This window comes from Dermacentor albipictus, chromosome 3 (assembly GCF_038994185.2).
Source record: "Dermacentor albipictus isolate Rhodes 1998 colony chromosome 3, USDA_Dalb.pri_finalv2, whole genome shotgun sequence".
In the NCBI taxonomy this organism is placed as follows: domain Eukaryota; kingdom Metazoa; phylum Arthropoda; class Arachnida; order Ixodida; family Ixodidae; genus Dermacentor; species Dermacentor albipictus.
Window position 1 is genome coordinate 119,317,578 of NC_091823.1, and position 22,580 is coordinate 119,340,157.

General features: G+C 49.4%; 1 protein-coding gene across 9 annotated transcripts in view; it reads right to left on the reverse strand.

The window, feature by feature from the left end:
• LOC135919467 (uncharacterized) overlaps positions 1 to 22,580 on the reverse strand; it is a 283,301-nt gene that overhangs the window by 102,756 nt on the left and 157,965 nt on the right. For 2 of the 9 annotated variants that reach the window (XR_010569974.2, XM_065453300.2), the window contains one exon: positions 10,973 to 11,135. The exons of the other annotated variants lie outside the window; for them this stretch is intronic. Coding sequence is in view for 1 of the 2 variants with exons in the window: in XM_065453300.2 (XP_065309372.2) it covers positions 11,110 to 11,135 (26 nt within the window). In the remaining variant the exon portion in view is untranslated. Of the gene's footprint in view, positions 1 to 10,972; positions 11,136 to 22,580 lie in introns of those variants that run through there. 9 annotated transcript variants of the gene reach the window in all.

Here is a 22,580-nt window from a genome sequence, read left to right on the forward strand (position 1 = left end):
CTTCTCTACCTTACATTTCTTTACTTCAAACTGCCTTGCCGTACACGCAACTGGGAAATTATAGTGTCATCTTTCGGTGCTTTTGACAGAGTCCATCGATCTCTAAATATTAATTTCCCGTTTATTGTGTAGATTTTCTTCCCCACCGAAAGGAGCCGAAGCACACCTGTTCTAGCATCTGCACCCATCACAGTGGTGCCACAAGGAGAACCGGAAGTTTCTGCAGCTTTCGAGATGTCTTCAGCATCTCATCTAGATTATTTGCCAGTACACTCTGGCAGTGCACAAGACCGCACGAACTGCAATCAGGAGGCAGTCTGATATGAGTCGCAAACACAACAAGAGCAAGTATGCAATCTACATTCTTCCTCCAGCTCTTGTGCCGAGCTAAAAAAAACAACTAGACGACGCAAGACAAAGCTGCGTGCAGCTTCAAGATGTTCACGAGAAGGCTAACGTGACTATTCAATCCCTAAAAAAGAAGGTGCAAAAACTAGAAAGTAAAATAGAAACCTTCGAAAAGCGAATAAAATTTCTTAATGAAGACCAAGTGCAGGCATTTTCGAGAAGCAGCAATCAAGGTTCTACATGGTCGCTGCGGACAATTAAAGAAGGGCTGCAACTGAAGTTTGCTTGCGGAAAGTCTGGCTACAGAGCTCTGATACAGCTTGGGTATCGACTGCCGACAAATAGAACATTGAATCGTCGCCTTCAGGGGTTGAAATTCTCGCCGGGAATTTTGAATGATGTTGAACTCCTCAGGATCAAAGCGCAAGACATGGAAGACATTGAAAGAGACTGTGTTTTGTTCTTTGACGAAATGGAAATAGCCCAAGGGTTTCAGCTTGACCGTGCTGAAGACACTGCGTTCGGAGGTGTGATGCTTCCACCTAAGCCAGATAATCCCGCTAGTCATGCACTGGTGTTCATGGTAGGAGGCCTCAACAGCCGATGGAAACAGGTGATCGCATACCATTTTACTGGGAGCCACGTCGACGGCGATACTCTCAAGGACTGCGTTCTCGAAATTGTCCGCCTGTGTGCAGATATTCCGCTCAGAGTCAGAGTAGTAACGCCGGATATGGGCGCATCAAACCGAGCGATATGGCGCGATCTCGGGTTTTCCAGCCATCGGAACTCCAGGACTATGTGCTCTATAACATATCCGTCATTCAGTGAAATGGAGTTAGTTTTCAATGCAGACGCTGCCCATGTGGTCAAGAATATAAAGGGTCAGCTTCTAAACTCTATCGTGTTCACATTAAGTGATGCAACCGTGAGCGAGCACAACCTGCTTTCACAGGATGTTAAACTAGGGCACGTACGTGCTGTCCTAGAGTTCGCCAAAGAAAGGTAGCTGAAGCACATGTCTCCTCGGGACATTTCACAAAGATGAAAGTGGGACTTGCAGTGCAATTTCTCAGAGAGACCCCCGCTGCAATCCGGTAATTGGTGAAAAAAAAAATACTGGAGCAAGAAGTCGAAACCATAGCATGGTTCTTAGAACTTGTATCAAAGTGGTATAATCTGATGTCATCGCGTCACCCTTCGGTTTCTCTTAGTCTTCAAGACATCGAGAAGCATTATGAAGCTGTCTGTACTGTCAAGCTGGGCAGCACCTCACAGTGGAAGCCATAACAGCCATCAAGGCATCACCATTCTGTTCACTCCTGGTGTACTGCAACTCCACGACATTCATTTGAGCTCTGAAGGTTACACTTTCTCACTCGCAGAATACTATAAGAATCCCTGGAAAACCTTTTCTCTGTTGTTCGCTCGAAGAAGCCGGTTCCAGATGCTTTGGACAAGAAATATACTCTCAAACTTGTGTGCCTGAGCCAATTTTTGCACACGGTGAAGACAACCAGCTATGCTGCCGATCATTCGGAGTATATGGTTGATCTACTGACACATGGCAAGCGTAAGCTAGCTGAACCATACCCATCTAAAATGGATGATTCTGAGATACTCTTCAATGAAGAGCTGACATCTACAGAATGCAGCACCCTCTTTCATATTGCCGCATTCCTCGTGAAAAGCATTATCAAAAAGATAAGCAGTTGCGAGCAGTGCAAAACTGCTCTGCTAGGATCGACAGACAGTCGGAATTCTTACCTGACAAGGTTAAAATAATACATCCGAAACGGCGACAACCTGCATACCCCAGTGCTCAAGTAATGAGTATTCTAAACTCGTGCGAGGAACTATTAAAGGAGATGACGGAATGGACCGAAAGCCTTCTTATTGTACAATCTCCTTTACGTACTTGAGCAAAAATGTTAAGCCCAACGTGAATGCTTGCCAAGTACACAATGCAACTGTTCAGAAGGTTCTCATCTCCACATATGCCCGAATGAGGTTACGCATTCACCTGTGTAAGCTTGAAAAAAAAAAGAAGTCAACTGCCGCGGAAGCAAAACGCGTGCTGGAGTCAACTTACAGTGACACCATAATTTGAATAGTGTGCATAGAGCTGGTGTGTACTTATAATTTTTTCTATGGCAAATTCATATTTTTTCACACATTGTTGTAATAAATTGATGGAGTGGTGTCGCAAAGCTTTTTATCACTGCACCATATTTTTTGGATTATTTCAGTGATTTCTTCACAAATGGTTTGCTGTAATGAAAAATAAATATTCAGTTAACGCGACGCGAACTTTTCGCCAAAGTAAGCTTAATAGGCTGGAATTGTTCGTCAGATCGGGAGTTCTTAACAGCTGCGCTTCCAGCAAACTTTGTTTTGGCAGGTTAAGAAAATTCTGTTCAATGCCGTCCCGCTGCAGTGGCTCAGTGGTTAAGGTGCTCGAGTACAAAACCGGAGTACCCGGGTTCGAACCAGACTGCGGCGGCAACGTTTCGATGGAGGCAAAACGCAAAATTCAGCTGTGTGTTGTGCGTTGTCAACGAAACGTGAAATATCCCCAGGTGGTCGAAATTATTCCGAAGCCCTTCACTACGGCACTTCTCTCTTTCCCTACTCTACTGCTTCGCCCGCGGCGCGGTTGAGGTGTACTCCTAAATGAAAGCGACAGTTACCGCGCCGTCCATTTTCTATAACCAAAATTGTTATTTTTAGGGCCAGAGAAAATAACAGATATCGTAAAATATTGGATGTCGCTAATACATTCTAAATGCTGAACTTTAGCATCGTTTGTGTGTGTGCTTCTGAAGAATGACTACCTTCTAATAGGCAGCCACTGACGTTCTTGACTTCGCCAAAACTATGACATTTTATCATTTGAGTCTCACTCTGCCTTCTATTCATAACGATACGTGTCGCACCCTGAGCGAACCAGCTTACTTTCAAGGAAGTGCGTTCGGCCCCAGTGCGCGCTCCCGAAGTGCGATGAAAGGAGTGGGCACAAATATGGCGGACTCCGCAGCAGACGACGCGGTTGTCCCGACCCTCCGGAGCTAGAATGCACTATTGGCGGCGAGGAGTTGCGGAGTCGCCATCTATCGAAAGCGCCTCGCTGGCGTAGTATGAGGGATCATGCGGCGCGCTTCGCATAGGTTTTGCTGTCAGCGCTCACTGAAAACACCCCGCGTGAGCTCTCCCGGACATTTCTGTAAGTACTTTCGAAACGAGAGAAGTTTTTTACTGTCTAAATAATAATCTTGGGCAAACTGAAAGCACACAATCGTTTACAGACGCTATCTCTTTACCGAATACGTACAGTGAACGCCACTGCGCATGGTCGCCGCGATAGAGTCTCCCGAACCGGCTTCTTGCGTGAAAGGTAGGTAAACGCTGAGAGAAAACTATGTGAAATATGTTCTTATAGTGTTTGCATAACTATATGGAGCGTAAAAGAACGAAGCCTCAATGCAGCGATCGCGCAGATCCGCAGCGACCGACTGCGCGTCTGCATGCTTGTCCGCGCACTGTTTCGCTTTCTCCGCTCGCGTTTTCGCACCGTGCCATGAGCTTTAGGCCGCAGAATATGAGCATTTGACAGTATACAAGCAACCGTTGTTGCGTTGGCGCTATCAGAGCTGTTCAAAAATAATTTCATTGTAGAGACTTCGACGCCTACGGGGACTGTGATGTGCCGTCGCGACGATTCAATCTTTTTTTTTTCTGCTAAATTCTTTCACCTTTCAATATTATTTCTCGAGTTGCGTCGCACTGTATATTTATCGGTGTTCTGAGCCTGCGATTTCCCACTCTTCTTGTAATCCAGTGCATTAATTCATAACACAAACATGACCATACGCCATGCTCTTATTATTTGTGCTTCTTACCGCTCCGTTTCCACTCCAGTGAACTTGCCAGTACCTATAGCATCGACAAGTTCATAGACCGAACCGTTATAACATTAGTCGGGCAGCGGAATCTCAGCGAGCGTCTCAGTGCGCGTTTTCCGAACATCGCAGACCCGCTGCCGTAGCAGAAATCTTCCTCGCGTCTGTGCTTGTTGCATACCCGAGTTGCAGCCGATGACTGTTTGCCGGTTTTATGTTTCGCGAGCCAAGCTTCACGCAGCTTCTTGTCCTGCGGCTACGTGTGAACAAGGCTGACACCGACCTCTGTTACGTGCGTCCGGCCTTGCGGCACTGAGCAGTAGCCTACCATGTTGCGCGCCTTCAAAGGCAGCCACTACCTATTGTAGTGCTTTCAAGTGTTGTAAAGGGGACACTTAAAGCGGGAAAATTTCGCCACTAAATGAGTACCGCAGCGTGCGAGGGAATTTAAACTGGTTTTCAGTTCGCTTCGGCGCTCCCGAAGCAGCCGACGCGGCCGCTATGCCCACGTGATCCCTCCTAGCACGTCACGCCGACGGTGGCGCCAGCTTTTCCAGCGGTGGAGCTCGAGGCCAATAATGTTTTGAGTGGAAGAAGCGGAGACCAGTTCTATTGTTAGCCGAGGCCCCCGCTTGTGTAGAAAGTTGTGGCGGCGCTGTCGTCGACCGCACTTGAAGAGCCTTGCTTGCTGGGAATGGTTGTTGTGCTTGGTTTTGGCAGTTCGTCCTATCGAGAAATCTCTGCTTGCCTGCTGTTCATCTGTGATGCCTCCCAAGCGACGGCTATATCACTGCTACGCGCCAGGGTGCAAGACGGGATATGCTTGAACTGGACATAACCGCAAGCTGTCCCTTTTCAAAGCTCCAGCTGACGAAGAACGGCGACTGGTTTGGCAACGGAATTTACACAGGTCTGACAAACCACTGGACGTCGACTGTGCAGTGTGAGAGCTGCATTTTGAGTCGCGTTTCATAATAACAGACTACGTGCACATTGTGAATGGTGCTGAAGTGCGAATTCCTAGAGGATCACCAACTGTTTCCCCCGATGCGGTGCTGGCAATGTTGCCGAACTTGCACAACTACCTGAGCGTGAAAACCCCGGCACCGAGGCCAGTGAGGAAACGACGACAAATAGTGAATCCTGAAAAGAAGATAAAGCGTCGTCGCACGGATGCTTTATCTCCTACTCGATCAGACTACGTTGATCGTGGTGCAGTGGGACACGAAGGAAACAATGCTAGTGCTGACTGCGTTGGTCTAGCTGGTCTTCGCAACCTCGCGCTTCCTTCGAAGTGATAGGCACCGCATGAATTTCCAAGCTTTCCTGGAGTGTCACGCGTGGCCTGCACACTGGACTCCCGCTCAAACGAGTTCGCAATTGACAGAGCCGTGTTCTTTTAATGCTCAAGCCAGGACAGCGTCGAGTGTAAAGTGTTTGTGTCAGAAAAGCTGGTAAATAAGTGACGTTTGATGACCGTACAAGAAGCAACAGAGCTCTTGCCAAGAGCTGCAAATATTCCTGTGTGCTGTGAAGCGGCGCAAGCGTCGTTTGTGGCTTCATGTGAGCTCACAAAAGCTCTTCATGGACAAATACAGTCAAGAGGAGCCCTCTTCAGTGTGAACTGCTCAGGGAGATCACGAGATGCTGGTAAGATTGAAATGTTCATTATTCCACGAAATGTAGAGCACTCCATGGAGATACATTTAAGTAAAACTGCCTATCCAAATAAGTTCTTTATATGATCATACCTGCTTCAGTAAGTTTTATCATGTGACAAGAAATATTAAAGAGTACTGTAACATTTCGCAAGGCATTTGTAGGATCCAATTCTTTTTCTATTTTTTTTACAGTGTTGCCTTGCATACACTGCAAGTACCTCCGCAAGAACCTGCAGACGAGAAAGTCACGCCTGAACTGCCGAGTGACGAAAACTACTTGCAGCAATTTGTGCAAACTACGAGCTTCAAATAAACAAGCTAATAGACTTGCATCAAACGTTAAAACACTAAGTTGTGTTATCGCCAGCATGAAGAAAGCTGCTGCAGCCACCGCCAAGAGCATTCTGCAGGGCAAAATTCAATCTTTGACCCCTAAGCAACAGCTAGCTGTAAGGCAGTGCTTTCAAGCTGCAAAAAGAAAACGCACTCGAGGCATGTCATAGGATGCTTGAGTGCATTCTCCTGAAGATGCGAAGCCCTAGGCTTTATGAATACATCCGCAGGCAAAACATCCTAGTGCTTCCAAACAGATGTACCATCGGAAAGTATTTGTCAAATTACATGGGTAGTTTTGGGTTCAATTGGAACATCCTGGAAGCGCTGAAGAAGAAAACCTCTGTAATTGACCCTTTCAGGTGTCACGGCGGGCTGCTTGCAGACGAGATGTCTCTATGCGAGCACGTATTCTTTCTTTAAGCGGGGGGGGGGGGGGGGGGGGAGGCCTACTGCTGCCTTAAGACTGGATTGCCGTGCACAAAGTTTGCCTGACCTATTATTGGCGCTTCTCTCAAGTTCGCGGAAAGTTGGTATTAGATACATGAACTGGAACTGCACTTTTAGCTGGTCAGCCTTTGCCAAGAGCTCAGAGCTCACGGGGTTTGCTTCTAGGCCGTGTAGTGAGGTGCCTGTAGAAATTTTGGGCGTTCAGCCCATTAGAGGTAACGGGACCAAAAATCTTACCTTCAGGAGATATGGAACGCTGGAAATGCATTACGAGCTACGCGGTGTGGCTCGGAAGCGAACCCCGTCGGCTCTAAATTTTTTACAAAGGGTCTACTTGCACTGATGCTGCAAGTAAGTCCACTAGCTCGCCCTTCTAAAGAACTGCGTGCGCTAAAAGACGACAACAAAAGCGTTCCATGCGACCATAGCACGGTCCTCGCCGAACCCTGGCCTATTCTCCGTCGTGGGTGTGTGCCATAGAATTAAGGCAAGGACATCGTAGTCGCTGCATTCCGCAAGGCTGTTACGTAATTCCGTGTCGCAGCGTCGTGCAAACTAAACAAGATCGCGGATGTACCCGGGAGAGGGAGCTCCTGTTTAAATTTCCAGGCATTTGGGTTACTGGCATTGTTTTGGAGTTTTCTTATGGGGTGCATGAGGTCACAGCATTTGCATATTTCATTTTACTAAAAGTGAACGATGCATTAATCTGAACATCACGCGGGCATTACGCAGCGACTTCCGTGGGCGGCAGCAAACGGCAGGCTGACCGCTAAGACGCAAGACGCATTCAAGTGCGGTTGACTGCAGCGCCACTGCCAACTTCCACGCTCACCGGGCCTCTCCACCGCGGCTGGTTGCGCAACTCAAAACATTCTAGTACACTCTAACGGAGTGGCGGAGGGGGGCACGCGCATCGAGGCACCCTACGCGCAACTGAAGCTACCGGGAGAGGCTTTGTCCCGGAAGTCGGCTATTTGCGGCTTCGTATCGCTTTGCAGGTCGCATGCGCTTGACGTCTTTCCTTTTTCTGCCCAAAAATGCCTGCTGGTGCCGCGAATTGCACAAGCAGGCCGGAGAAGTTTTCTGGAAAGACGTTTCAAGCGTAAGTGTTTTTCAAATCAGTGAAATTTCCACTGTGCGCTGCGTAAAACCAAGGCTAGCCCGTAGAAAAATGACTGCTGATTAACCATTGATGTATTGTTGGGCAATTGTTGAAACAACGGACTTCAACAAATTTTCAAGAGCAATTGAATTCACTCAACCCTTGCACAACAATATTACCGTTGAGTGTTCTCAATAAACAATTTATTGGGTAATTTCTGGTGATTTTTCTAGTTTTTTTGTTGTTGTGTAGCAGCTGAGTCCAGTACACAATAATTAGGACTCGCATATAAAGACATTCCAAAAATTTATTGCGAAGCGTTCCAACCTCATTCCTGTCACTGCGGCAGGTTCTTCTTTCGCCTCGCTTTCAATAAAAGAAAACAATGTGTGACCGATGGGGTGGAATCGAACGTCGGCCGTCGAGCCCGGTGCTCTAACCAATAGGTCACGAGCGCGCGCATACTCCTCTTATTCGAAAGCCAGTAAGCTCTGAAATGCTTGGCGGGTGCGCCGCGTGCCACTTCCTCGTGCTGTCGGTACAGCTGGCGCTTTGAAGCGCCCATCTCAGGGACCGCCCCATTTTCGTAGCCGTTTTCGCTACGTAAAAACTGCAACGTTAGACTAGATTCATGACCGCCCAAGTTCATAACGATTTATTTTTTCGCCGGTGTACAAATGCCATCGTCGTTTTGACATGCACTAGATGACATAGCCATTGGTACGATCCGAAATGAGCACATTTCGGGGGGCAGAAGAATGCGAAATTCACTTGCAAACACGGTGACTACGCTCATGTGGAGTTCCCCAAAAGTAGACAAGGCGGCAGCGCGGCCGGCGATAAGACAGGCGCCGACACGCGACGACGCTACCTTCGAGCATCGGATGCGATGTGGGAACCGTAGGATGCAAGCGCGCACACGCTACATACATACACGAGTAGGTCTTCGAATTTCCTGCGACTTACCCTCTGTCCGTAAAGCAAATATAGTTTTTTTATCCAATGACCGTGGTACTAGAAATCAAAGAACGAACGCGCTTTGAGATCGCAGCGCGCAGCCGCTATAACCATTGACTTCAAAGAGTTTCGGATTCATCAACAGCCGCAACAGTATCGCAGCAAATCGCTGTATCTACGGATGCTACCGACTGTAGCCTTGCAAGAAGCGCGCGATTTATTTGAGCCTCGCCGAACTGTCGTCCTCTCATATCCCAAGCCTGCAGGTCTCGTATGTTCAGTTAAATAGAGGAACACCAACGAGAAATGAAAGAAATACAGGTAACGGACTCTTATCAAACCTTATACTTGTCACCTCGTCATCTGCAAAGGCGCTACAAACTATTTTAGAAGCGTTACTTAGAAGGAATATTTATTTCTAGGTGGCACAACAAACGTCAAGGTAGCGTTCGAGTGTGTGTGTGCGCGCGCACGCGGTTGCAACCGTTGTAGCTTCGTTTTGCGCAGAAACAGTACACGTAGTTACCGCTCGTTTTGTAGTCGCATTTTTTGGCAGTAGTATTTATTGTTTATGCTACAAATTAGGTTATTCTTAATAATTTATGAAGGTTAGTGAATAAAAAATTATTGCTAGCTAATCAGCGGTTTTTCAGTGCCGTTATTTTGTGTTCGAAAGGTTTTTATAACTCAATACGATAGTGAAGCTGTGAACGGCTTTCTGACTCAGGGACTTGGTTGCAGTTGTGCGGTGGTTCACGCGTGCCTCGTGCTTTTTGATGAAATATTTTTTTTTCTTTTCGGACATCATCACGCACATTTTAGTGAAATGCTTTAACGACGATAAAGGCACGTTCACACCGAAGGCGGAGCGGCCAAGCGGCCGCGGATTTTCCGCTTTGCGGAAAATACGCGGCCGCTTTGCCGGATCGCGCTCGGACCGATTTTTTTCGCGCGGACAAGTTGGCCGCTTTGGCCGCAGCCAATCAGATACCGACCCGGCGGAAACGCTCGTGAACGAATGTAAACATCCCGCCGATCAGAATGCAAATGGCGTCCACCATGTCGGAGTCAACTGTGTTCTCCGTGGAATTGCTGCTGGACATCATCAAACAGTACCCGGTCCTGTACGACAAAAGTCATCCAAGGTACAAGGAAGCGCGGATTATAAGAAAGAGATATGGAAGAAGATTTCGCAGGATTTGGGTGTGACTGGTGAGTGCACACCACCTAGTTAATAGCGTAATGGGTAAATTCCTCGTTGGTGTCGCCTATTCTCGCACGGGTGGTTCGGACAGTCTTTCTCGCGCCTGCAGCGCTTGTGTTTTATCAATCATCCCGGATTATACCTTTCTCGCGCCTTACGGCGCTCTACCTTCAAAAATACCATCACTGATTATACCGGTGCTGCAGTAGGGGCCGTACTTGAGACCGGATCTGCTCTCATGGAGCAGTATCTTCGCTCGGGCCGGGTTTTTGCGTTCGGTGCTCTCCGTGACTTTTCAGAACATTTTAACTCAAACGGGACCATTAAAGAATGCTTTTGTGAGAGGAGAATAGGTGAAGCCAACGAGGAATCTACCGCGTTGTGTTGTCACGACGGTTTAAAACGACGGTGTCACGACGATGTTTAAAAAGCGTATGTAGGCATAATATGCGACTTGTACGCTGAACACGTAACATACATATACTTTGAGCGTTGCTCCACGCAATCCGACGATCACGTCGAGTTGCGCGTTTCTGTCGGCAACGTCCGCGCTTCAGCTTGTGATATGCATTTACAAACCGTGCGTTTTTACAGCCGCGGATGTGTGTTTGTTTGATACATGGACAAACTGCGCGTTATCTCTTGAATACATACATTATCGGTGTCTAGACGTATGCTAAAGTGCACTGGAGCTTGAACATACGCCTGAAAATTAATCGAGCTCCACGCGTGTGAAGACGGACGGGTGGAAAAAAACGAAAAATTGCCTTTGAGCCGACAGGAGGGTAAGTTGACTTTGTCCTGCAACTTCATTGTTGCATGTGATTATATAAATTTTATGCATGGTAATATCATTCCATAAAACTCATGCAAACATAAAGCAATAGTAATATGTGATGTCGTTTTGTACTACACTGCATTGACTGATTGATCGAATGTGCCTCGAATGTTCATTACACATCAACAAACATCTGGCCAGCATCAACAGAGCATTAGATGCGTAACTGCAGCAAATCTTTTTATTTATGCTTGATGCAGATCAGACAAGTCTGCCGAAAGTGGCAGCAGAAGCCAGGAAGACTCCCAACTTGAATTTTGATTGAATGAGATCCATGAGGTCGGGTGGGTGGATTTCGAGGCAGGCAGCAGCTCTTATGGAACTCCCAGCAGTGACACCTCTGAAACGTAATGATATCATGTTTTATTGCATGTTGACTTATGGAAACCAAGCTTTGTAATGTGCTACCCAGTGCATAACTTTGTGCTATTTTTCCTGCAGGCCACAACAGACAGATGCACAGGAACAGGAGGCTCCAAATAGAAGGCAAGGAACTTGCTGTGGAATGAGGTGTGTTGAAATTGTTGAGGTATATACAATAATTTTAATCTTTCCGCAGTGCATCAAGGCCACGAAAGTATCGAAGGACTTCAAGAAGCCAGAAGACGTAAGTTGCGAAATGTATGACGTAAGCTGTGTGGAGCATTATGAAAACGTATATGTTGTCCACTTGCAGTCCTTGCGACGATGAATCTGGGACACTGGCTGTGGCAGCTCAGTGTCTTAGCCACATAAAGGCATCACAAGAAAAAAGGGAGCAGCAGAAAAACGTACTGCACCATTTTGCGCATACCATGGTTGGTATGCTACGGACTTTACCTGCAGATGACGAATTTGACATCATGCACTCTGTCACAACCTAGTGTACGATAAAATCAAAGAGGTCAGAAGACGGGGAAATCCAAATGAATAAATTGTAGTTTATTAGTACCGTGCTGTTTCTTGTATTTTATTTATTGCTGTAATACTTCCAGTGCTCCAACACAAGATGTTGGAGATGAGAGATGTTAGCCTGAGATGTTAAGCACACCGTTCACTTTCTTCAAGCAAACCGCATGACCCGGAGCAAAAATCACGCGATACTAACTCTCGCTGCCGCCGTCATTTCGTTTGAAACAATGATAGGCGAAGAGACAGCGGCGCCCCACGTGCATAAAATTGCATTGCTTAATTTGTTCCTGTCTAATAACGTTTCCTTAAGTTGTATGAGAGAACACAATTGGAACATAAGGATCGGCTTCTCTGCGCAGTGGCAATTTTGTACAGTGGCCACGTCATCTTTCATAGGGGCTCACGTGGACCGTCTAAGCCCTTGTCATCGCGTTCCGATACCTGAGAGGCGCGCTGCCTTTCAAGGTATTTAGGCAGGCACTACGAGCTTAGGAGAACTGCGACAAATAATTGTGCAGCAGGTGTGCAGCTGTGCTACACTTGTACCACCCTCGTACCGGAAGGCAGTGTTGCACTTCACGCTTACGCATTTCGCAAATATGGCGGCCGCCGTGGCGATTTGGGGCTCGAGCTCGTGGATACGATCCCTTCAGCGGCCGCATTCCAAAGGAGCGGGATGCAAAAACGCTCGTGCTTTGTGCATTGCATGCACGCAAAAATTTCCAGGAAGTCAAAATTAATACGGAGTCCCCAACTACGACCTGCCTCATAATCAGATCGTTGGTTTGGCACATAGGACATCAGAATTATTTTTTTTAATCCGTAGTGGCTCATCATATACCATACGGTTAGTGTGATCACCTTTTATGCGATAGCGGTTAAGTGAGCCTCGATTTAGGTTGCGCCTAATTATGCGGCGCACCGCAAAATATATTCCGCCTCTTCGGGATTTGCGTAGAACGGCCAACCGATTAGTCACAGCTCCCGCACGGTGACTGTACACGGATACACAGCGCAAATGAACAGAGGTGTGGTGACGACGTCGGCAAAGAACATAGCCGCCGACGGGCTCGCCTTATCGCTTATCACCGCCAAAACTACCGCAGTAAGCATCTTTATCTAGCGCGGCGGGTTGCCATTGAAGGCGTACTGTACAATTTTGATAGGCGACAACCGAAACACGCCTCCACTCTCTGCTGCCTCGTTGAGTTGGACCGATTCGAATGTGCGTTGCTTGCAGAAGCGAAAGGAGCGCCAATCCGCGCGCTGTCGCCTCGAGCTAAGCGTCGCACTCGAGCACCGTTTGCGCGGCGAATGACGCGGAACTCATCAGCGAACCTCCATGCCGCCCGTGTCTGCACCCACGACCGCGCTCTCGAGCGTAGCCCTTTTTAGGGCTCCCAAGGGTGCAGACGCCGTCGGAGGTCCCAGCTTCCAGGGCTCTCTTCCACTGCACTGAGGATGTCCGTCTCCGACAACCCAGTGCAGGGGCCACGCGGCCCCACCTCAGCGCACTCGCCGGCGCTCAAACTGCTTCTTGCGGAAGCGAGACGGCAGTTTTGCGCCACCGCCACGAACGACGAGCAGCCTGTCGAGGCTGCTGCCCCATCACCGAGGCTCCTACGTTCGGGAACCTGCAGGGATACTGCACCAGCGGCAACACAGAGGCGACGACGCGGCCGCGCTGCCCCTGACAACGAGGAGGACGGTGGAGACACCACCGGCACCGAGAGCGACGACGAGACTGCCAGCTCGCGCCGCTCTGGCAGCTGCCCGCCTTCCTGCTCGTACTCGTCGAGCAGCGAGAGCAGCAACGAGGACAGCCAGCTGACCCTGGCCACGGATTCCTCGAGAAGCCGCTCCCCATCGCCCAGCGCGCAAGCAGAAAGTCTCGGCACACCGAGACTTTCTATACACGTAGCGCCTACGTGTATATGTAGGCGCTACGTTTGCCACACAGTAACCAAACTGGTGGGAGCGCGATCGAGGCGCAGCAGAATACATGTAGCGCTGAGTCATATCGAGTTAAGGCACACTCTGAACTGAGTTTTAAGGGCATCCCAAGCGGTTTTTCGTTTATTACGCCGCCGTTACCCCGAGTTGTGCCGCCGCGCTCCAGCTGTTGCATTTCGTGTAGGGCTACTGACAGAATGCGGTTTCCAGGTGGCACGATGGCCTCGACTGTAATAAACGCACATGACACCAAAGATTGAGTAAGCCTAAAAATATTTTATTTGCATTTTACAAGTACAAACAGAAAGCACACGTCTACGCATCCACACAAACGCGGTTACATAGTCAAGAACATAATCAAGAAATGGCTCATTAATAAGGGTAGCACAAACGCACAAGAAAGAAGACCTAAGCTACAAAACGTACGGTCGGCTGCTAAGTATAATTTCCCTGTCACCGCGTGTCACTTTAATACAGCATCTTTACAGCACTGCCAGGCCGGGTAGTTTGGTCGAAAGAACTCAACAGCTTACGGCCGTCAGCTGCCTCTTCCTTACGGGTGTCATAATTATCCTAATCTCCGCATCAACGTCGTGCAAGTCCGCATACAGGCATCTGTATCTGAACCATATTTGCCAGCTTAATACATGTGTAGTGAAATTATGATAACCACTGCGTCTTATCAAACGTATTGGTTTTGCAAATGCGCATTACAGCTGACGGAACGACATACTGTAAGTGAAGCACAAGAGAACAAGAACAAAAGGAGGGTACAACACTTGAAGAAATGAAGAATTAGTAGGCGTACAGCAAACAAGCGATGACGGAGAAAATACAATAATGATGCATCGGGTGTTCTGTGACATCGGTTTGCGTACTTACGGTGTTATGGAGATCAACGGCATAAAAACGTACCTTCAAGCGTACTCCCTCAACCTCCACCGCATTCATTATGATAATCAACGCCTAAACAAAATGAGGCACTATTTTTTGCCAAGAGTAGACCTCTTTACAGCAAGTCTATGTAATGACTCGCAGACGAAACCAGCATACTTTCGAAAATGTTTTACCGGTTTTACCGCCGCAGTATTCGAACGCCAACGGCCAGGAAACACATCGATACCAATAGGCTGTCGGTGGTTAATCAAGTACAAAAACCTTGACGCTATGACTAAAAAGCAGCTTCAACAATCAAATTTAAAAACAATGAACTGCCTATTTGCTTGAGGTAACAAGACATCCTTAGACGCCTCGATTGTTTATGTCAATGGTTTGTGTAAAGTAAAAAATTCAGCATGTTCAGCGCCCCTAGCATAGAAAGCACAAATTAAAGTATTCGACCAAATTACAGTAGCTCCACGTGCGCGCTTACGCTGAAACGCGCCTCGATTGATTTTTCGCCCTCTGTGGCCATTTGTTGAACTTGAGAGTGTACGGGGCCTGACGACGCAACGTTCACCGACCGCCCTTGCCCGGGCCGCTATCGTCGGGAGTCAGATGGGAAGCGGCCTTCTCGCCGTTTCCCACCGACCACCTTTTTGAAGCGGACTCTCCCTACGCGGGAGCTGCGTTCCGCGCAACGCCTGCTGTCGACGCCGCCCGATTTCGCCGCCTACGTCGATACAGCTCACACGCCGACATGGAATATCAAGTCGCAGACACCTCCATCAGCCCTGCCGAGCTTGAAGCTGACTCACGCTGGGTCCGTGCCGTGAAAGCACACCGTGCAGCCGCGGCCCAACAGCCCGTCGTCTCGCCACCGCCTGCCTCGCCACCATCCAAGACTGCCTGCGCTATTACTCTCCGTCGTCACGCTCCCCTACCTAGCCTCCCAGTGGAGGACTTCAAGATTGTCTACAGACCGGGAGGAGGGCTTGACCTCCGCACAACCACTAACGGAGCCCTGCTCCAAATCCTTTGCACTCGTGCGACCATCGACTACGCCAGCGCACGCACCGCCGACCGTGTACGGATAAACCCGTACAACTCCCTTACTGTCAGCACCCCATCCGAGCCGCGCGCTCGCCTCTACCTCCGAGTCTCGGAACTCCGCCTGGGTGCCATATCTTACCCCCTGCGTGCCTACATGGCCGCACCCGACAACGCCCTCCGCGGCATCATACACAACGCAGTGGACTCCCAAACCCAGGACGAGATCGTCCAAGACCTCCAGTCAATGAACGTTAACACCCCCTACGCCATCGCTGACGCACGCCAGATGGGGCGCTCCCAATCCATCCTCATCGCCTTCGTCAGCACTTCTACTCTTCCCTCCACCATCGTCTTCAACTGCGGGGTCTACCGCTGCCACCCGTTCCGCCCGAGAGCCGAGGCCTGCACGAACTGCTGGGCTCCTGGCCACCGAGCGGATGTATGCACCAAGCCCAAGTCCGCCCTCTGTCACCGCTGCGGTCAGGCCCACAAGCCAGTCGAGCCCCCGGTCTGCGTCCCCTGCTGCATCCTGTGCAAAGGAGCCCACGTCACGGGCTCGCGCGGGCTCCGGTTCGAGCGGAACGGCCCGTCATCGCCCCCGGCCACCTCCAAGCACCAGCCTCCTACACCAGCGCCACCCACCGCGCCCGTACGGGGCGGCGCCACGTGTGCGTGGCTTGCTCCGCCCCCGCATCGAGAGCGTCGTCTGCTCATCCGCACGACCGTCCCTGGCGTTCGAGGCAAGCGCAACACATCGCTCGGCGCCCTGCAACAGGAGACGGCTGCAACCATCAACGAGCAGCTGGCCGGCCGGGTGCTCGTGTATACCGACGGCTCGGTCTTACGGGACGGTGCGGCCGCTGCTGCGTGCATCGCTCCTGACATCCCGGCGCAGAGTCAGTGCCGCGTGTTGAGCGCGGTCTCATCAACGCACGCGGAGCTGGCGGCCATCGACTTGGCGGCCGAGCTGATCTTCCGGCGGCGCATCCCTGCGGCGGCTATCCTCACGGACTCCCGCGCGGCACTGCACATGCTGGCCAGGGCCGACCAGGGATCATCGCTAATTCAGCGCCTCCTACGCAAGTTGCACGGCGTTTGCGAGCAGGGATGCGACCTCGTTCTGCAGTGGGTGCCTGGCCACATCGGCATACACGGGAACGAGGAAGCGGACCGGCTCGCGAGGGACACCCACACGGCGTCGGTGCCTCGATCGCTCGTCGTGACTCCCTTCGATGTCACCCGTCACACCGTGGCTGGCATGTTGCGTGCGAGACACCCGGATGCTCGCGTCGCCAGTGGCAACCCGCCGAAGCTGCTACCACGCACGGGACTTCACAGACGAGACCGGGCGCTGCTGCTTCGCCTCCGCATCGGCTGCTACCGCACCGCGGCAAGGATACACCGCTTGCAAGGTACGGGGACCCCCTTTTGCCTCAAGTGCGCCGATGTGGAGGACTTAGAGCACGTGCTTTTACGGTGCCCAGAGTACTCCGTGCAGCGCGACACGCTCACGAGCGCTTACCGTCGCCTTGGCCTGCCGTGCGACAGCACCAAGGCGCTTCTCTTCCCGGCGGCGCACTCATCGGTGACCGGACGCGCCTTCGCGGCGCTGCTTGAATTCTTGGACGGCGCCGAACTGACGTACGAGCGGCTATAGCCGCCGCGCCTTCCTGACGTACCTTACCGCTGGGCTATCTCTCACAATTATACTCTGTTTTCTTCGCTACCTTTTTTATCCCTTTCCCCTCACCCGTACAGCCTTTTTATCCCTTTCCCCTCACCCGTACAGCGCCGTGGAGGTGCCCTCGCACGAGAGGCCGTAACAGCGCTGTACTTATCTCTTCTTTTTCCCCCTTTAAAACCACTCACACACACACGAAGTACGCGTGCACGAAGCTAGCTCGCTGCGTAGACGCCACCGTGCAAAACGCGCAAGGGCGTGCACGCGACGTTCTGCACACAGATCGGGTGGGATTATCGGTTAACAGGATCTATCCGGAGAGGGTAACTCAAACCAACTGTAATAAGTGCAATGGCATCATTACTCTTTACCACATTCTTTGGCATTTCCCCGCGGTCTTCACAGACTGTGACAAGGAACAAGAATGGTGGCGGCAAATGCTACACAGTGAATCACTTTCTGACCAATTACGGGGAGTCCAGAAGGCTCGCGATGTGGGTGAAGGGGTCGGCCTGACAGTCCCGACATGGTCACTCCACCACCAGGGGGCCAAGCGAGCGGACCCGCGTGCACAACGCGCCTGATCTTTTGCCGAAAAACGGCAGTAAATCCTCTTCTACATCATTCTAAGCTATTGAAATAGATTCGCGAACATCCCAGGAGCGCAAGCATACCAAAATTATAAAGATTGGCACCATAGTTTGTAATTATTAGCAGTTTTTAATTCCCATGTGTGGGGGTACAGTGGCTACAAGGGGGAAGTGTGAGCAGCGCGCCGCTCGCCGTATGCGGTCCACTGAGGCCTTTGAGGAGGATCCGACAGGCGGCGCTCGACGACGTTTGCACGTCAGTCGATGGGCAAGGCGCGGTGGCATACGCTGGCGTGAGCTGTGCTGCACGTGTTTCTCTCGGCTTTGCCGGCAGTTGTGTGAGTTATTTCTTGTGCGCTGTATGTGTGGTGATGCCCAGAAAACAGAGCCACTGTTTTGTGCCTGGGTGCACTACTGGCTACAAATCGTGCAAGATGAAACTGTCGCTGTTTGGTGTACCCAAGAATGAACTGGCGTTGGCGCAGTGGCAGCGGGCTATACCGCGTGCTGACAAACAACTCGAGAAGAACTCTGCGGTGTGCGAGCTTCATTTCGACACAAGGTACATTTCAAGGTACTTTGAGCACACAGTGAATGGAGAGCTCGTCCGAATCGAAAGAAGCAGGCCTCTGTTGCTTCCTGGAGCTGTGCCCACGCTTTTCCCAAACCTACCAAAGTATTTATCGAAGCAACTGCCGCCTGACAGGAAGCGGCCCGCAAAGCCTGAACCCACAGCTCCAGCCAAGAAGAAATGTGCAGAAGACAGTGCCGTTTCTGTGAGTGTGGGCTTCGAGGAGGTTCCGTACTGCACAGCTTCGTTTCAGGACCTCACTTTACCGTCGTGTTCGTGGGGCATGCACACGTTGAACCCTTCGCCGTTGACTGTGGCTTACAGTGTGTGCAAACCAGGGAAGGATAAACGGGTCCTATATGCAAGCAAGCTGGTTGTGTTTTCACAAGAAGCGAACTGTGTGAAACAAGATGTTTTTTTAAAGGGAGTGCGCCAGTCGGGGCTGTCATCCACCGATCCTACATCTCTTTTGAAAGAGGTCGACAGCATGGAAGTCTGTGTTGGAGCCGGCACAGTCGATGAATTTCCGTTTGCGTTGGGAAGCAAGAAATTTCACTTTTTTGACGCAATCATTTCAAGCATAAAGTGTCGTGGTGTAGCGCATGACAGTAGGCCATGTGTGATGTGCAAGCATCTAAGAAAAGCTCTTTTGAACCAGCGATCAAAAAAGCGTCGTAGCCAGAATTCAGCTCCCAGACTCTCAAGGAAGAAAAAACTTCAAACGCAAACTGTTCGGCGACTCAAGGCCAAGTTGTCAGTCTACACACAAACCATCAAGGATCTTGAGAGGCAGAGTGTAGAACTGGAAGAGAGCGTCCTGGAAGACAGATTAAAAGCTCTTCCACCTAAGCAAAGGCTCGCGGTACTGCAGTGTTTTCAGGCAGCTCGTCGCAAATCACTGAGAGGGATGAAATACAACCCAGATTGGCTACTCGAGTGCATTATAATGCGCATGAAGAGTCCAAGACTCTACGAGCACGTCAGAAGAGAGGGAATACTAACACTCCCGAACAGAACCTGCTTGAAGACATATATGCGGAAGTATAAGAGCGGGTTTGGCTTCAACTCCCTTGTGCTTGCAGGGATTGGCAAGAAAACGAAGACCATGGATGAATTCAGGTGCCACGGTGGCCTGATAATAGATGAGATGAAACTGTCGGAGTGTTTCAGTGTAGTTGGAGGGGGAAAGATTGAGGGACTTGTGGACTTAGGAAAATTCACCCCCGAAAGTGAGAAACATGTGCCTTGTGATCACGGTCTAGTGGTCATGTTTCAACCTCTAAGCGGTTCTTGGCATCAAATACTTGGTGTTTTTGCCTCAAGGGGCAATGTAAAGGCAGCTCTGTTGTCGAAAATCGTCCTAGAAGCTGTGATTCTTGCCGAAAAAGCTGGCCTGAAGGTTGATTTTGTGACAGCTGATGGCGCTTCATGGAACCGCTCTATGTGGCGCATATTTGGAATATCTGGTTCCTCGAGCTGTGTGAAGTCGTCGGTTGCTCATCCTGTTGATAAAGAAAGACGTCTTTTTTTTATGTCAGATTTTCCCCACTTGATAAAATGCGTAAGGAACGGTTTCCTGAAGTGCTTCTACAAAACTCCGGATGGTGCTGCCTACATTGAGCACATCAGGGTGGCACACGAGGAAGATAAATGTGCAGTCACCCTCAAGGTCATGCCAAAAATTAGTGCATGCCACGTGAAGCCCAATAATTTTGAGAAAATGAGGGTGAACTTAGCATTCCAACTTTTCAGCTCAGAAGTCGTTCGTGGCCTTTTCTTTTACAAGAATGAAATTCAAAGGAATTGGGGTGACCCAGCAGCAACTGAGGCATTTGTCAGCACAATGGCCAAGCTAATAGAGGCGATGACAGCACGTATTCCATCCGAAGCTCTAAGACTTGGGTCCATTCAAGAGAAAAACATCAAAGATTTCATCGAGTACCTTAACAAATGGGAAAGATCCTTGGCACCTTCCAGAGTAGGTTTTTTGTCAGCAAGCACAGCTGAAGGACTGAGGGTTACCCTCCATGCAACATTAGATCTGTTAAAGTATGTCCATGACAAGCTTGGGTACAAGTACTTGCTGACAAGCCGCCTTTGTCAGGATAGCCTGGAAAAACTGTTTGGCGTCATACGTCAGTTTTCCGGCTGTAATGACCACCCCAACGCAACCCAGTTCCTCATCACTGTTAATTGCCTAAGTTTTTATAACTTAGTGAAAGCGCCGAGCAGCGGAAACTGTGAAGGAGGCACCCTGCAGTTTTTGCTGGGTGAGAAGGAAGCAGGCGGTGAAGTGGATGAACTTCTTGACAGAGGACAGATAGAAGATGCTTCACAAAGGCTCCAGAAATCTGAGCTTCTCTCTGACCATGTGTACAATGAAAAAACGAGCGACAGCCGCCTGGTGTTTTACATTGCAGGGTATGTTGCACGAAAGACCATCCTGAAAACTCACTGCAAAGACTGTTTTGATCAGCTTCTCGTGAATCCGGAGAATGCTAACAAAGAACTCTCGACATTTACCAAATTTTGTGACAAAGGTGGTCTGCTCTACCCATCCCACGAACTTTTCTCGTTTGTAGAGGCGTTAGAACTCACCTTTTCTATGTGGTTTAGCAACAACCAACTGCACTATGACAGCCTTGATCAGCTGACATGCTGTCTCAGGAAGAACAATGTCTTGATTGGCTGTGAACTTCATGGGCTGAGTATTACCAACCACATCACCAAGTTTTTCCTGCTAACACGCCTTCATTTCTACATGAAATCCCTTAACAAAGAGAGGGAATCATCGCGGGAAAAAAAGAAGCACTTGAAACTGAGGCGGGTTACCTAAGGACTGTTTGGAAGAGGTTTCACTCCCAAGTACCAGGAAATCATTTTATTTTGCCGCTACCAGAGCAGCTTAGCAAAATAAAGCTTTATTCAGAAATTTTGCGCATTTGAACATGTGGTGCTTTGTCCGAGTACAGCAGAAATCAACCCGTCGCGAAATAATCTACGCTGTTGGGCGATCCAACATGGAAACGGTAAGTCTGCTTTCTCTTGACATTCTGCTCAATTTGGAATTAACTCAGTAATATTTCCGGCTCTCTTGTACAACCAAGTGTCCAGCAGAACCGATTTCTGTAATATAGTGAGAGCCATGGAAACATGACGAAAGAAAAACTGCGTCCGCCGCGTATAAAACACGCGTTTACCAACGCTGCAGCCGAAGAATCTGACGTGTATGCGCGCTGCAGCGCCATCTGCCCCTTTCCTTCCAAAGCGCTTCGCCTGCCCGGGCGCGCTCCTCACACTTCCCCCTTGTAGCCACTGTAGTGGGGGCTCATATAGGCAATTGCCGGGTGCAGGAAAAAGCGTATTCAATCCGCTGCCATCTTGATAAATACCCAACTTGGAGACCTAGAATTTCACCTACGGCTTCCTTGCAGGGTAGACTCCATATATGCACTAATAGTTTAGGTGAATATTTCAACAATTTGCATATTTTCTTTGTCAAACTTGTGCAAACACACCGAGGCTAATTCAAGCACCGCATCACATAGAAAAGAAATCCTTTCCCATCTGCCCTTATAAAGTGCAATAGACAAAAAAATATTTACACACACGTATTCATTAGACACCCAGGAACAATTCCCAAGTATCAGTTTGCACGTGTTGATTGTTGAATTGCTGGAATTTGCATGCAAACGTTGGGTATTTTCCACTCTTTGTCTGTGGGGGCTGCCATGTTGGGAATCCCGGTGTACTAAGAGTGTGGGCAAGGAGCCAACGCTTGGATACCTGTAGGGCACGGACAACCTTGAGCCATGCGGTGAGACATCCACGGTTTGCAAAGGAGCAGAAGGCACTAGAGCAGGGACAACCTATATTTAATAAAACTGTGCATTTCACAGACAAATTTTGGCATTGCAGTGAAGCATCTCCATCTTACAAAGAGGCAGTTGTGCACATTTTATGAGTTCACATACATCAAACTCAAAACACATGATGTAAGAATGCGCAACCAGAAATCGTTGCAAGCATCCTCATTTTCAAAGGGGCACTTTGAAAAAAGAATCCAGAGTTTAACAACAAAGAATTCAAATAAATCGATGAAGTGACCTGAGTAAACCAGCACGAAAAAAAAAGAAAATGGGGAAATCATCGAAAACAAAGACCTCG